At 37.1% G+C, this 15,021-nt stretch overlaps 3 protein-coding genes and 2 pseudogenes across 5 annotated transcripts in view; 2 read left to right on the top strand and 3 right to left on the bottom strand.

Moving 5' to 3' along the window:
* The window catches only part of LOC147545145 (filament-like plant protein 4), a 28,563-nt gene that overhangs the window by 12,439 nt on the left and 1,103 nt on the right, over positions 1 to 15,021 (top strand). The window lies entirely within an intron of this gene.
* On the bottom strand, positions 5,896 to 6,944 carry LOC147545150 (protein SMALL AUXIN UP-REGULATED RNA 12 pseudogene; annotated as a pseudogene). Its single transcript, XR_015223910.1, has one exon. The product of XR_015223910.1 is annotated as a protein SMALL AUXIN UP-REGULATED RNA 12 pseudogene (transcript).
* Positions 11,553 to 11,831, bottom strand: LOC147545149 (auxin-induced protein 15A-like). The gene has a single exon (XM_086635804.1). It carries the CDS (start codon positions 11,829 to 11,831, stop codon positions 11,553 to 11,555), a length of 279 nt encoding a protein of 92 aa, XP_086491930.1.
* LOC147545148 (auxin-responsive protein SAUR21 pseudogene) lies at positions 12,473 to 13,198 on the top strand (annotated as a pseudogene). The gene has a single exon (XR_015239702.1). The product of XR_015239702.1 is annotated as an auxin-responsive protein SAUR21 pseudogene (transcript).
* LOC147545147 (auxin-induced protein 15A-like) lies at positions 13,864 to 14,416 on the bottom strand. Its single transcript, XM_086673115.1, has one exon. The coding sequence runs from the start codon at positions 14,278 to 14,280 to the stop codon at positions 14,005 to 14,007; it is 276 nt and encodes a 91-aa protein (XP_086529241.1). The 5' UTR covers positions 14,281 to 14,416; the 3' UTR covers positions 13,864 to 14,004.

Below are 15,021 nucleotides of genomic sequence, written 5' to 3'. Positions count from 1 at the left end.
ACTTGAGCTTTAGTAGACCCAACATCACCACAATTAGGCACCGTAGCTTTCGCCATAGCTACAATAGATGACTCATCAAACACCACATCTCTGCTGATTACAAACTTCTTGTCTTCCGTACACCATAGCCGATAACCCTTGACTCCTGTAGCATATCCTAAGAAAATTGACTTCTTTGCTCTATTGTCAAGTTTGTTACCTTTAACATGGTAATAGGCCGTACAACCGAAAACCTTAAGTCTCCCGTAATCTGCATGTTCACCTGACCACACCTCGTAAGGTATGTCGCCATCTAAAAAAAAATGTGGAGACCTGTTCACAATATAACAAGCTGTAGCAACAGATTCTGCCCACCATTCTACGCCTAATCCCGAATTGGAGCGCATACATCTAGCCTTCTCAAGTAGTGTACGGTTCAATCTCTCTGCGACTCTATTCTGCTGAGGTGTGTTTACTACTGTCCAGTGCCTCACAATGCCTTCCTGATTACAAAACTCCTTGAATGCCCCATCCGTGTACTCGGTCCCATTATCCGACCTTAACGTCTTCAGCTTTCGACCAGTTTTGTTCTCAACCATTGCTTTCCACACCAGGAATGTGTTGAATACCTCATTCTTATGCTTCAGAAAATAAAGCCAGACAAATCTCGAATGATCATCAACGAATGTAACAAAATACCTGGAACCACCCTTGGAAGGTAACTTTGCCGGTCCCCAGACATCGGTATGTACGTAGTCTAATACCTCTTTGCTCCTGTGCTTACTTGTAGAGAACGTCACCCTGTGTGCCTTCCCGAACACACAATGCTCACAAAACTCCATGCAAGGCTTCTTCATGTCCTTCAACAAGCCTTTCCCGCACATCAGAGATAGACCCTTTTCTGACATATGCCCAAGGCGCATATGCCAAAGCCTCGTACTAGCCGTTGGATCCCTTCCACTGATTCCTACTGCTACATCTCCAGTAATTGTTGTCCCCAAAAGTTTGTATAAATTACCGTAACGAGTACCTCTCATTACCACCAAAGAACCCTTAACGACTTTTATGGAGCCATTCTCTATAATTATCTTACAGCCGTTCCGCTCCAACACACCAAGGGAAATTAGATTTTTCCGCAAATCGGGTATGTGTCTTACGTCCGTCAATGTTCTCACCACTCCATCGTGCATCTTGATACGTATTGTTCCGAGTCCCACAGTTTTACATATACTATCATCACCCAGTATAACTGTACCACCATCTATACTCCTATAGGTAGTAAACAACTCCCTATTTGGACACATATGGTGTGACGCCCCTGAATCAAGCATCCACTTATCGAAGATTTTCTCAGACACCTCTGTCACCGAGAAACATTCATCCGCCTCTTCTGACACATATCCCGCCTCTTGCATCTCTTGTTTCTCCTTGTAGCCTTCGTTCTTTTGCTTCAACTTTCTCTTTGGACAAGCCGCTTTAAAGTGGCCAAGCTCACCACAACTAAAGCACGTTTTCTTGAAAGAGCCTCTAGATTTGGATCTAGATTTCCCGCCCTTTCCCTTTCCCCTTTCATTACTCCTCCCCCTCGTTACAAACAACCCTTGTGCTTGTTCTTTGTCTACTCCACCCGACGCCATACTGCTAGTAGCAACCTTACGAAGGTCATCCGCTAATAGCGAATTTCTCGTCTCTTCCATGCTTAGACTATCACCAACAAGCATCAAAGTTTGAACAAGGTTCTCATAGGATTTAGGCAATGAAAGTAACAATATGAGGGCTTGGTCCTCATCCTCAACCTCAACATCAATATCCTTCAAATCTGAGATAATCCTGTCAAACCTATTCACATACTCCTGAATAGAAGAACCCTCTTCCATTCTACATGTGAATAATTTGGATTTTAAGTAGACCCGATTCGTTAAAGTTTTCGTCATGAAACTGCTTTCTAGCTTTAACCACACACCCGCCGCCGTTGTTTCTCCGTCTACTAGGAACGCCACGTCCCTCTCAAGACACAACATAATGGTAGCCCGTGCTTCGAGATCTAACTCTTCCCAATCCTCATCTGACATATCTCCTGGTTTCTTTCCCGTCAACGTCTTGTGTAATTTCTGCGAGATTAACAGATTCTTCATCTGCATCCGCCAATAAGAAAAATCGTTTTTCCCATTAAACTTCTCTATCTCATATTTCCCTGATTTGACCGTACCACTTCTCGATTCCATCTTCTCTTCGTTCAATCTCAACAAGGCTCTGGTACCAATTGTTATAACTGAAAGTCGCGGAAGCTATCGAACCTATCCTAGAAATTGATCCGATTATGAAGATTAATCGAAAAGCTAAGTCAAAATCAAATATGCGAACAGAATTTAACGAGGTTCGGCTTTAAAGCCTACGTCCTCGGGCGAACAAGAAATCTTTATTGAAGGATAGATGAAGATGACTAACACAACCCGCAAATTCGTCCCAAGATGGTACCGTATAGAAATTAACCTTCTATACTAGATCTTCGACGACCGAGAAATTTAACACCGCTCAAAAAACTATGAAAAATTTCTCTCACTCTTGCTCTCTCTCTAGCTCTCTAAAGAAGAGTTGTTGCTTGTGTTGGTGTTTGTTGATTACAAAGCACTCAACCCCTATTTATATATATTATAAGCCAAAAAATTGGAAACTGCCTATTGAGCCAAAAAATTGGAAACCATCCCAATTTTTGGAAACTGCCTATTGCTGCCTCTTAAACCGCCTCTTCACTTTTGGAAACTACCCTCTTACAGTTAGATTGGAGAAGCAAAAAAAAATTCATGCTCTTCCTCTAATATAATGTGAAGATATGATAGTAGATGTATCTCTTAGGGTAATAATCAAATTAGGTTATACCACACTAATGATATATGAGCCCATTCTAAAACATGTATGTGGGGTTAAATTTAAAGATACAATTTCATTTGTAAATAGATCCGTGGACATGTGAGTTGCAATTTTATCACAATGTCAACAAATTTCTAAATTCGAGACATGGATAACTCAATCGTTATAGAAATGTATATCAAAGTATTAGAATAAGACTACAACTCACCTTTTTAAATTTCGTATTTATTAAGAAAAAACTTTCTATAAATTTTTTGTTTGGGTGAAAGGAAAAGTCAATCTTGTTTAGTCTTCAACTCCCTATGTAATTTTTTATTTTGCAACACTTTGCGATAGCTTTGCAACATCTTGCGACATTTTTGCAACAACTTTACAATATTTCGTAATACCTTGCAACATGTTTTGCAAAAAGTATTGGGTTTTTAACCGAGTAAAAATTTCAACAAAAAAAAACCAAGTAAAATACAAATTCTTTGGTTTTGAATAAAAAAATCTAAATTTTGGATTTTTAACAAAAAAAAAATATATAACTTGTATTTTTAACTAAAAAAAAGGTTTAAAATTAGGTCTTTGATCAAATTTTCTATGATTTAAAACTTAGAATAGTTTTCATTTTTCTTACTACTTTCTTGGCGGTTGACATATTTCGTTTGGGAAAAAGACCATACTAGTGTATTCACAAATTAGGCTCACATATATGTTTGAACCACCTGCAATTTTCTCGCCTAGTAGGGTTTTATGTACAGATTGATCACCTTCTATGCACAATTGTATGAAAGTTCATTGCAACAGTTATATAATTCTGACGTAAGTATAATCCATATCAATTAGCTTAGATACATCAAAAAGCTAAAATATGTTCCAATTGTAATGAGACTGTCTTATATAGACAGTACTAGCGGTGGGCACCCGAGCACAACGAGGATTATGGACGGCCCTGCTCGTCTCGGGCACAACTCGCCCGACCCGCCAAGTTTTGGAGGTCGTGCTCGAGTTAAAACCTTTGTCGGAACACCCGCCCATGTCCGCACCCAATAGCGTCACCTGATGATATCCGACCAAATTACATCAACTTTTTGAATTGATGAAGCCCAACAATCTATGCTCCCTAGTCTAGTTGACGTGGTAAACAATTTGTTTAAGGGCAATCAGACAAACCCAATGCAGTGCTTTGCAATGACCTAAAAGAATTCTTAGTGGATTAGTGAAGTCGTGTGTTTTGCTTGAAGGGAGCAAGGAGTGAGATAAATTTATATTACCATAATCCAAAGAGAATTCTTCATTAGTTTTCAATGTGAGATCAAATTCTGAAAAGGAGGAACACAAATAACTTCTTGTAATTTAGTCTCACATTGCCTCTTTGGAGTTAGGAAAGGTGTTTGGGGACCTTATAAAAGGAGCGGAAGGAGTGAACTTTTCCAAGCTATGAACCTACTCGCTACCCACTCGTCCATAACCCGAATTACTCGATTTTCTTAATGGGGTTGGGCGAACAATGGGCAAGGTAAATTTCTCTTCCAATTAACCCACTTATCCTAATAGCCATTGAAATTTAAAGTCTGACTCGACCGAACCCCATGCTTCAAGTGCCCATGAAGGTCCATACGACCATACCTACCCTATTCCCACCTGGCCTAGACCCTAAACACTACCTCAAGAGACAATGTTTGGCTGACCCCATTATATAGTAGATCATTTGTTCATGTGTCTACAATCTAGACATAAAATGAAGGGTGGGGATACAACCTGACATGTTCACATGGCAAGGACATGTTACTTATTAAACTGCTACAGTATGTAGGCTATCAGTACACCGACGACTCTATGGTTGCATATGTCGGGTCCATCCTTATACCGTACCCCCGACAATCATCTGGCTGTGCTATTCCCATCTGATTTGTGGTTCACATGCACTGTGGGTCCGGGCAAGATCCCAAGTGGGCCAGTTTTTGATATGGATCATAACTTTAATCATATATCTCAATCGTAGAATAAAGATAAAAATTATAAACACAATAATCGATGACTAATAAGATCCCACTTGCCTTGTGTACTGGAATTAGGTGATGATTTCAGAACCATTATCGTTTCGCTGCATTTCCTTATCTGACATTAACAAACGGTTGTTGGGTCTCAGTTTGATTCTTGTTTTCAAATGTTTCAGACTTAACAGTCAAAATATATTAGAAGAGGGAAGGGGCAAATCTGTTTATTTTGGAGCTAGACAAGGGAAAGGCTAGTTCTATAGGCTGCTTCGATTAATTCAGGCGCCCCGTTTACACATAAACGGGTTGTAAAATTGAGCTAGGAGGAAGCTCGTATAACAATATAAGGGCCGTTTATAGAACCACCCTTACGGAAATTCTAAATACACATCTACTAGTTTAGGAGCCCCTCTTAGCTATGGCAATCAATGCCCAACATAATTTGGGTGTGGCAAGGGCACCTGGAGCAATAACATGGTTCCTCTATGAGACTATAGTAGAACAAAAGCTATGGGGATTAACAGTGACCGCATTTTCAACATCTAACTTAATGTTAAGTTTCGAAAATATTGAGATTTGGAAACATGCATCTCAGGAACAATAGAGGATGAAATTGTTAAAACTTACAACATTCTAAGATGTGGTTTAGCAAGCAGTTGGTCTAGCACATTGTTATTTGAAAAAGATCGAAAATGTTACAAAAGTAGACCTACTGCAGATCTAAATAGAACTTACTGAATAAGACAGTAAGAGTAACAATTGACTTGGAAATCAAAACCATAGGTTTGGTTTAGTTATTTTGTTTGTATAATAATGTAACAAAAAAAGTGGCGTGAAATCTGGCTAAAGTCCATTTAAATGCTTAGATTTCACAGCAATAGAGGCAAAATCAAGGGGTTATACCACTTTCTAAGGCACACTATCTTTTTTTTTTTTTTTTATGTAGAAAAGTGTATGCCATGTTTTTTAAGCAATCACAAAAAGGAGTAAATTATAGATAGAGAGAGAGAGAGAGGGGAGAGTAGTTTTAGAGAGAGAAATGGTATGAACTCAAAACAAGTTAGGTAAGTAGCACATGGCTTAACTTAATAAGATTAGTCTCATACAAGGGTGTGCAATAAAGCACAAATTAGTCTCATACAGGGTACAAGGAATCACCACCACTGTAATGAGAAGAATACCTAGATATCTAACCCTAAATTTAACCTTTACATAATGATTTAAACCACCAAAATGATTTATGGGTTTTGGGTAATTAACCATCTCTGTAAAATAGGTCAAGAACTCAAAACCCTCACACAAAAAAAAAAAAAAAAATCATTAAAATTAGTTGTTCTAGAGTAAGTACTTAGAGAGAGAGAAAGAAGAGAGAGAAGCAGTACAGCAGCTTCATCTTTAACATCTTCTCTCCAAGAAAAAAGAGGGATCTTTGTTGTTTTCAAGCAAGCATTGAAGTTAGAGAGAGAAAGACAATTTCTTCACAAGGAATAGTAAGACCCATATCATGATCAAACCCAAATTCTTCTTCAGCTCTTTGAAGTAAGATTTGAAACTTAGGGTGAGTTAAGAATGAAATAGGAACAATGTATCTACTTCTTTTTTCACCAACATAAACAGCAAAATGACCTTTAGGTACATCAACTGGTAGACCTTCTTCATTATTTTCTGTTTGTTTCTTCCCTAAGCTTGAGCATCTCTTGAGGATTTGTTTCAAAACTGTTGTTTGGGAGAATTTGTTTGATTTTCCAAGAGCCATCTTTTCTTTTTCTTTTTTTTTTTTGAAGAAGAAAAGTAGAGAGAGAAAGTGATGAGGTTTGTTGATGCTAAAGAAAATGAAGATTGAGATAGTAGAGTGTGAATGAGGAGTTGGGTTGGGATTATATAAGCTGGGAGAATATTAGAGAGAGAAAGAGAAAATAGAGGTAAAGTTAGAGAGAGAGAGAGAGAGAAGGGAGTAGAGAGGAGGAGAGTGAGATATAAAAAGTGATGGGGGAGAGTGGGGGCAAAAGGACAGACCACGGGTTTTTGGGGGTATGTGTGGGTTCAGTAACTTGCTGATACCAAACCCAATTGGGTTGAATCACTTGTTGCCCCATCTCTCAAGGACAACATGCCCCCTATCTCTAGGTATGGTTCTTCATTTTCAATTTCCGGTCTCTCCCTCTCATTTCTTTTTTATTTTTTTAATTGTTCACCGTGTCTCGAACGCTTGACTTCTAAAGTGGAGGATTATACCTCTTGCCACTCCAATTAAGGGTTGTTGGCACACCAATCTCTCTCTCTCTCTCTCTCTCTTTTCTATATCTTAGAATAAACACGTGAATTGAATAACCCGCTAAGTACCATTGTCATTTGAATCTTAAAAGCCTCCTAAGGTCATTTTAGAGGTATTTTTGTTTACACCCCTTAATATAAGTCAATAAATAATAGATTTCATCTCCATTTGACGAACCTATGATCTCCGAGTTTTATTAAGTAGATGTGTAATTAACGGACCAAACAATCGTTGACCAACTGTCTTATTATTTCTCCCTGAAGTAAATACACAAGCGATATACGACTCACAGTACAGACCCTTTGTGGGTCTACCTTCACTTTTTTGTTTGTTATGTGATTTTTTTCTTTGAATTATTACAATAAGAACAACAACCATACCATATTCGAAGAAAACGTGATGGAGCAATAACATTTTTATGTGTAGATCGGTTCACATCGAACAAGTTATAAAAGGCTCTCCCGATTTTTGCTGTAGGTGTCCCCTATCGTTAATCTGTTAAATTTTGCCGAGATGCATTTATAAAGATGACAATTTCAGCAAAAAAAAAAAAAAAAAAAAAGGTGCAACATTGAGAACTACCCTTATGCATTAATCTATTGTTTAAGACACAAGATTCAAATGGGTCATATTGTGCCATGTGAATAGAGCTATGATCACTGAGTCCCTCACCCTAGAAAGCCCATTTCACTCTACTGTGAGGCCATTACTCTATCAGATTCAAATATTCATGGTGATGTTTTGATATATTTTAAAAATCTCATGAACACTCAGTGCATGTCTTGACTTTTTGATCCCATAAGATTTGCTTTTAGTTCAGTCTTCCAAGATATATGTTTGTCTGTAATAGTCACACTGCCTAAATTCTCACACCTATCTGACCACCTCTCCAATTTTATTTTACTGGGTTAGTTAGACCTTGACCTCAACACTTTTTCCTCATAAAAAAAAGGGTTATTTCCCTAATGGCCCCCTACTTTGTGACCAGCTTCCCGCGTGGCCCCCTACTTTACAAGAAATACCCATATGGCCCCCTAAAACCGTTAACTTTAACTTTCCGTCACTCTCTCTCCTCCATCTCTTTTTCTCTCTCTGTCATGTCACGCCACCTCATCTGTTAGGCCACCTCATCACCATCTCCGGCAGAAGTCGCCGGCCGGCCAAATTTCCGGCCGGCGACCATCAAACTAAAAAAAAAAAAATTTTTTTTTTTTTTTCTCTCTCTTCCTCTCTCTCTCTAAAATTACTCCGGCGAAGGGAGACCTTCGCCGGAGTGGTCTGTTCTTCAATGAACAGACCGAGGTCTGTTCTTAAAGAACAGATCTCGGTCTGTTCTTCAATGAACAGACCGAGATCTGTTCTTCAAGAACAGACCTCGGTCTGTTCTTCAATGAACAGACCGAGATCTGTTCTTCAAGAACAGACCTCGGTCTGTTCATTGAAGAACAGACCGAGATCTGTTCTTCAAGAACAGACCTCGGTCTGTTCATTGAAGAACAGACCACTCCGGCGAAGGTCTCCCTTCGCCGGAGTAATTTTAGAGAGAGAGAGAGGAAGAGAGAAAAAAAAAAAAAAAATTTTTTTTTTTTTTTTAGTTTGAAGGTCGCCGGCCGGAAAGTTGGCCGGCCGGCGACCTCTTCCGGAGATGGTGATGAGGTGGCCTAACAGATGAGGTGGCGTGACATGGCAGAGAGAGAAAAAGAGATGGAGGAGAGAGAGTGACGGAAAGTTAAAGTTAACGGTTTTAGGGGGCCATATGGGTATTTCTTGTAAAGTAGGGGGCCACGCGGGAAGCTGGTCACAAAGTAGGGGGCCATTAGGGAAATAACCCTAAAAAAAAAACCTATATTTATTTATGGGAGAATCATATTTGGACTAGGTTCTATTTGGCGCCCCATTTTTTGTCGTGCTCGATATTTTATCTTTTAGAAAGCTAACATAATGAGTTTATAAGGGTTTTGGTACTAAAAATCATGCAAAATCTTTTAAAAGGAGTCTGTAGTTTTGTTTATGGATTAGGAGTTGGTCACGAGTTAGTATGCACTTTCGTGATATTTTTGATGTATATTTTTTTTTTTGTAACAGTTCTCAAATTCCTATTTAGTATCTGATTTTAAAGATTAAGTGAAGCTATAAGTAAGAATTTTTCAAAAATATAGATAGTAAATTTATCTTTTGAATCTTGTGTAATTTTCATTGGTAGAATCGAAATTTTTGTAGAGATAAGAATTTTTATATAGATTAATCTAATATATAGTTTCCACACTTTTTTTAATCTTAAGAAAGATCAATTCTTTTTTACATACATAAAATCAGGACACATTTCTCCAAATGAGGTAATGAAAGAAGAAGGTTAGGTTTTTAGGATGTTACAATTAGGTTGTTATGAAGACTTCTTAAGGATATTCAATAGCAAAGGTTGATTATTTATTTCCTTATGTTCTTCCTTTATTGGCCCACCCAAAAAGTATCAACAGTACCTAACAGTTTGTACGGTTGTATGTCCCTTATGTCCTCTCTCTCTCTCTCTAAAATCTCTCTCTCTAAAAACCAACGGTACAGGTTATTGAGGTTAATGAGGAGGATTGAGAAGACTGAAATAAATCAAATTCATATTTATAGCAAGTTTACCTTTTGAATAGGTTTGGTTAAAGATGGTAATATATTACTAAAATTGAGAAAAAGATTGAATTCAAAGATGGTCAGAGTCAAAATTTCACTTACAAATTGCTCTCCCCATGTTCAGTGAAATGAGAATTAATGGATGAAGAGAATGGAGGAGAAAAAACAGAGGACATGTAGGTTAATGGGTTCACCAACCAACCATAAAGGCTAAAGCATATACAGATCAAAGGACATTTTCTCATTTGTGGGGTTACCCTTTTCTTGCCGATTATAGAGGAATCCCTTTTTCTTTTTTTCTTCTTGTTTAAGCACATTAAGGGTATGATATTTACATATACAACTATACTAGGAGGAGGGAATAACTCGTGTTCGTTAGGCAAAAACAGTTCTATAATCTCGACGTTAGAGATATATTTGAGAAAAGTAATCTTAGCCATTAGAGATAAGTTTGTGAGACATAATATCAACCCTTTGAGATAAATATTTCGGAACTTTCAACAAAAAAAAAAGAGATAAATATTTGGGAGGTGTATTCTCGACTATCAAAAAGTATTGATAAAAACATGCAGTCAGGGAAATAAACATCCCCGGAATATCTTAAAATCACTCTTTTACGAAAGTTTGTTTGTGTTTGATATCGAAAAGATTTTTTTTATTATTTGTGGCTTTATTTAACTCGTAACTTGTAAGAACAGAAAAGGGTTGATGTTTTGACGATAACGTAGGTAAAATGGCAACTGAGAAAAAAAAGATATCTCACTATCAAGCATTTGTGGTAGTAGGGGGAATGCATATGGGAAGTTTTTGCCTATTGGTATGGTTGTTGTTTACTCTTAGAAATGATGATAATGGAAAACGAACTCGCCGAGAAGTATCATTTGTTGCTTTACCTTTTCAAAAGGAAATTTCACCACAAAAATAGTGAAAGTGATAGGAATTGTGGCGACCCGCCCCTACTACCAACAAGGCAAGGAAGTTTCAACGAAAGTTCGGATTATATTATCAACAAGCTCAAAGGAAAGCATTCCAACCTTACTCCAAGATCTATTAATATATTCATTCATTGTTTCGAAAGAAAGAAAACCCCAACTATAAACCACCAAAAATAGCGTGCCATCAATTTGATGATTTTGCACACAACCAAAAAAAATGCTTCTTAACTCATCCTAAGATTTCATAACTGACTTTACTATTGGGGCCACTAGGTTCTTCTTCCTGATACAACTTCGTTGGTAAAGCGTCGCTGGCAGTGTTGAAAACCGTCCCTAAAAGTAAAAGAAAACTGTCGTATGAAGTAGTCAATAGCCCTTGGCTATAGGCTGAAGCGGTTACCAAGTTGGTTTCTACCCTCTAAGTCTAGGGTTAGACACACGGATTCAGAACCCTTAGCAGGATTTAGATTTTTACAAGTAGAAAAAGATGAATGAAGTAAGCAGGTATAGAGTAACACACTACCAAAGTAATATAAAAAGAGAATTAGGGTCTTCAATAAATTGCAAATCTGAAATGATATTTTATGACCAATTTCATACAAAATCATACGGGATTGAATCGTAATTTTGGCTTTCAAAGTAACACACTACTTGAACACTATACATTCGAACGTGAACGTAAGAGAAAGAAACAAAATACAAATTAAAAGAAGAGCAGAATTTTCAATAATTTGATGATATGAAATAAAAATTTCATTAATTATTCTTTCATTTTCATCCATTCACACCCTTTGATTTTATACAAAAATGTTAAATATTTACACGAGCTTTACTACATCTTAAGTTACAAAATTGTGGTTTTCTTAGAGTTCCTTTCATCTCTAATCATAGGCCATTTAAACGAGAGATGAGATCAATGAATGTGTCTTCGTTGCAAGGAATTGTAAGGCCACCAGTTGGATGATCAAACCCAAATTCTTCCTCTGCTTGACTTAGGAGGTCTTGGAATGAAGAATGATTCAAGTGAGAAATTGGAACTACAAATCTCTTCTTGAATTGGGTTTCTCCAACATAAACTGTGAAGTATCCTTTAGGGATGGTATCATTTGATCCTTTTGAGGAGAAAGAGCGTCGAAATATCTTTGAAGGTAAACGGATACCCATTAGCACTTAAAAGTAGGATAACAGAAGAAAAATAATGACTAAAATTTCTCAAAAGAACTAAGTTGCAGATATGAAAACTTTGTGTTGGATGCTGAATGCTTCACATTGTGTTTGTATATATAGAAGAAATGGACTCTATATTCTACAAGGACAGTAATTTATGTGGTAATCACATGGCATTGCTTCCTTTCTCCTATCAACCATTAATTCTTGGCAAGCTAGTGAGTGGTCATTGCATAGTTGTAATAAACAGATCTCGGCCTACCATGAGTTGATTGGGATATATAACAACATATGGCCCAACCTAATAACAATAAGCTTCAACTTCTTTGTACTCATCATCTTGTGCCCTACAATTATACTTGAGATATATAACAACATATTGCATTAAGTAGCTCTCACTCACATGGGTTTGTATTTGATTTCCAAATCAATCTATCTCAACCCCTTAGAGATTAATTGCATTTTAGTTCTCTAGTTGTAGGTGAAGAAACACTAGGGCCAAGATTGTTGCAGGAAAAAGTTATCCATTATTATGATAAGAGATGCCATGAGAACCAGTCATTTGAAAGCAAAACCCATGTGAACTCATCTAACCTACTATACTATATATTGATTAGAATGTACATATAAAAGGACACTCAACCAACCCTTGTACTCCATACTTATCTCAATTCTTAAGTCTCCATTTCTACTAGTTATCATCCTTTTCTTTCATATCTCTTTGAGCTCCAATTTCGTTCATTCTAAAAAATGGGTTTTCATTTGCCAAGGATTGTTCAAACAAACAAGTTTCTTAGAGTTAAATCTCTTATAGCCAGTAAACAACAAGTGGATTCGACAACACTAATCGACATCCCAAAAGGTCATATCGGTGTGTATGTTGGAGAGAGTCAGGAAGTCAAGAAGAGGTTTGTGGTTCCAATATCATATTTGAACCATTCTTCTTTCCAAGAGCTACTAAGTCGAGCAGAGGAAGAGTTTGGATTTGATCATCCGATGGGTGGTCTTACCATTCCATGTACGGAAGACGACTTCATCAACCTCACTTCTCAATTCAATTAATTGTTTGTGAAAATAGAGATTCATCGACCAAGGAGACTAACTACAAGGCAACCTGTTAAGAGTTGAGTAAAGCAAAAGTAAATAGACTAACAAATTCTTATCCATCCAAAGACTTTCCAAAGTAGCTGAGGGGTTCCATCTTTTCTTTTAACAACAGTTTTGTTCCTCAGTTGCTATTCTTTTTCGTTTTTCTTTCTTCGCCTGATACATAAACGGAGTAAGAAAATTGTAATGTTACTTACGGAAAATCAATTAATTTTGAATTATAGCGTTTGTTCGAATAATATGTTACTTTTCTTTTAGTTCTTATATATTTGAGATAGATGGGAGAAGTTAATTTACTACTGGTGTCATGTGTGATTCTTTATATCGTCTCTCTTCCATACACCGTCTCTATTGACGTGAATTAAAACACCTTTTGATCCTTAATTCTTATGCGCGTATTTTATTTTTCACATTCTCACAGGCCCAAAAGATCGAAAACACCTCTTTGTGGCCCGAAGTACAAAAAAACTTATATATCCAGTCACACAAAAGTTAAGTACAAGAGCAGTCTGGGAGGGGATGAATTTGAGACTAGCTAAAAGCATGAGCATATGAAAAGCAGGATCACTTTGCTAACGGGTAAAAGAACGGCGTAACAAATAATAACTAACTAACAAATGAAACAACTCACTTGTCCCAAAGTTTAGCAGAAACGCAGAATCATCACTATGGACGAAACAGATGCAATAGCATAGACGAAAGTGCATCTATGTAGAGTTTCCAAATATGCCAAACAAAGCGTGATCAAAGTGATACAAAAGTGTTGTGAAAAATCATGCAAAAAGCTTCTTGTACACTGATGCAAAAGCATCGGTTAGAGTGATGGAAAGAGCTATACATATGCTGGCAATAATGCAGAAAAAGCATCACCAAAAGAGATCACATATCGATTTATCCGAAAGAAAGCAAAACAAGAAATAAATATTCAAAGGCCAATGTATTAATGTAGAGATAATTTCATTTTCTTTCGTTTAGATTGATTTCACTCTATGATTTCTTACAAAAAGAAAAATATATACACGTCAGTCACGAAACTAATGTTACAAAATTGGGGTGATTTTCGTTACAAGTGATTTAAACTAGATATGAGATCGACGAACGCGTCTTCATGGCAAGGAATTGAAAGGCCACCAGTGGGATGATCAAACCCAAATTCTTCCTCAGCTCGACTTAAAAGGTCTTGGAATGAAGAATGATTCAAGTAGGAGATCGGAATTACAAATCTCTTCTTGAATTGAGTTTCGCCTACATAAACTGTGAAGTGTCCTTTTGGGATATCATTTGATCCTTTTGATGAGAAAGAACGTCGAAGTATCTTTGAAGGTAACCGGATTCCCATTAGCACTTGATGTGGATAACAAAAGAAGAAGAATTTCTCAAAGGAATAAAGTTGTAGATATGAAAATTTTGTGTTGTATGCCAAATACTTCAAAATGTGTGTATATATAGGAGAAATGGCTGATGAGAGATGAAGAAGAATTAGGAGAAAAAGAGTGGTGAAGAAGCATTTGTCTAGCTAGGCATGGTAGGACTCTCTATTCTAAAGGGACCATCTCTCATGTCACTATGGTAATCACATGGCATTGCTTCCTCTCTCATATCACAAAGATTAATGCTTGGTTAGCTAGTGAGAGGTCATATATAGCTGTAATAAACAGAGGTTTGGCCTACAATGAGTTGAGATGTATAACAACATATTTCATCAAGTAGTAGTACTCACATGGCTTTGTCTTTGATTTTGTAATCCATCTCAAGCCCTCTGCATTAAATAAACAAGTTGCCTAAAGACATCAGAGTGTTGGTTGATGATTCAAGCTCAACGCAAAATCTGCATATATCGTTTATGTAGGCTCGTAGTCACTCTCGTACTTATCCTTGTGTTCGGTAGCTTCGGGACAGAGTCATTATATCTGTCGCGAAAAAGTTAACCATAATTATGAGAAGAGATGCCATGAGAACCAGTCACTTAAAAGCATAACCCATGTGAACTCATAACTAATTATGGCCTACTACAGATCAGAAGGATATAAAAGGACATTCAAGTAACCATTTACCTCCAAACTCATCTAAATTGTGAAGT

This window comes from Eschscholzia californica, unplaced genomic scaffold, assembly GCF_041429995.1.
Source record: "Eschscholzia californica isolate CP2 unplaced genomic scaffold, dmEscCali1.0.p SCAF_4, whole genome shotgun sequence".
NCBI classification, from domain to species: domain Eukaryota; kingdom Viridiplantae; phylum Streptophyta; class Magnoliopsida; order Ranunculales; family Papaveraceae; genus Eschscholzia; species Eschscholzia californica.
This window is presented reverse-complemented; position numbering and strand designations above follow the sequence as displayed.

Coding starts and splice junctions, on each gene's coding strand:
- LOC147545147 (XM_086673115.1), bottom strand. CDS start 14,280: ATGGGAATCCGGTTACCTTCAAAGATACTTCGACGTTCTTTCTCATCA.
- LOC147545149 (XM_086635804.1), bottom strand. CDS start 11,831: ATGGGTATCCGTTTACCTTCAAAGATATTTCGACGCTCTTTCTCCTCA.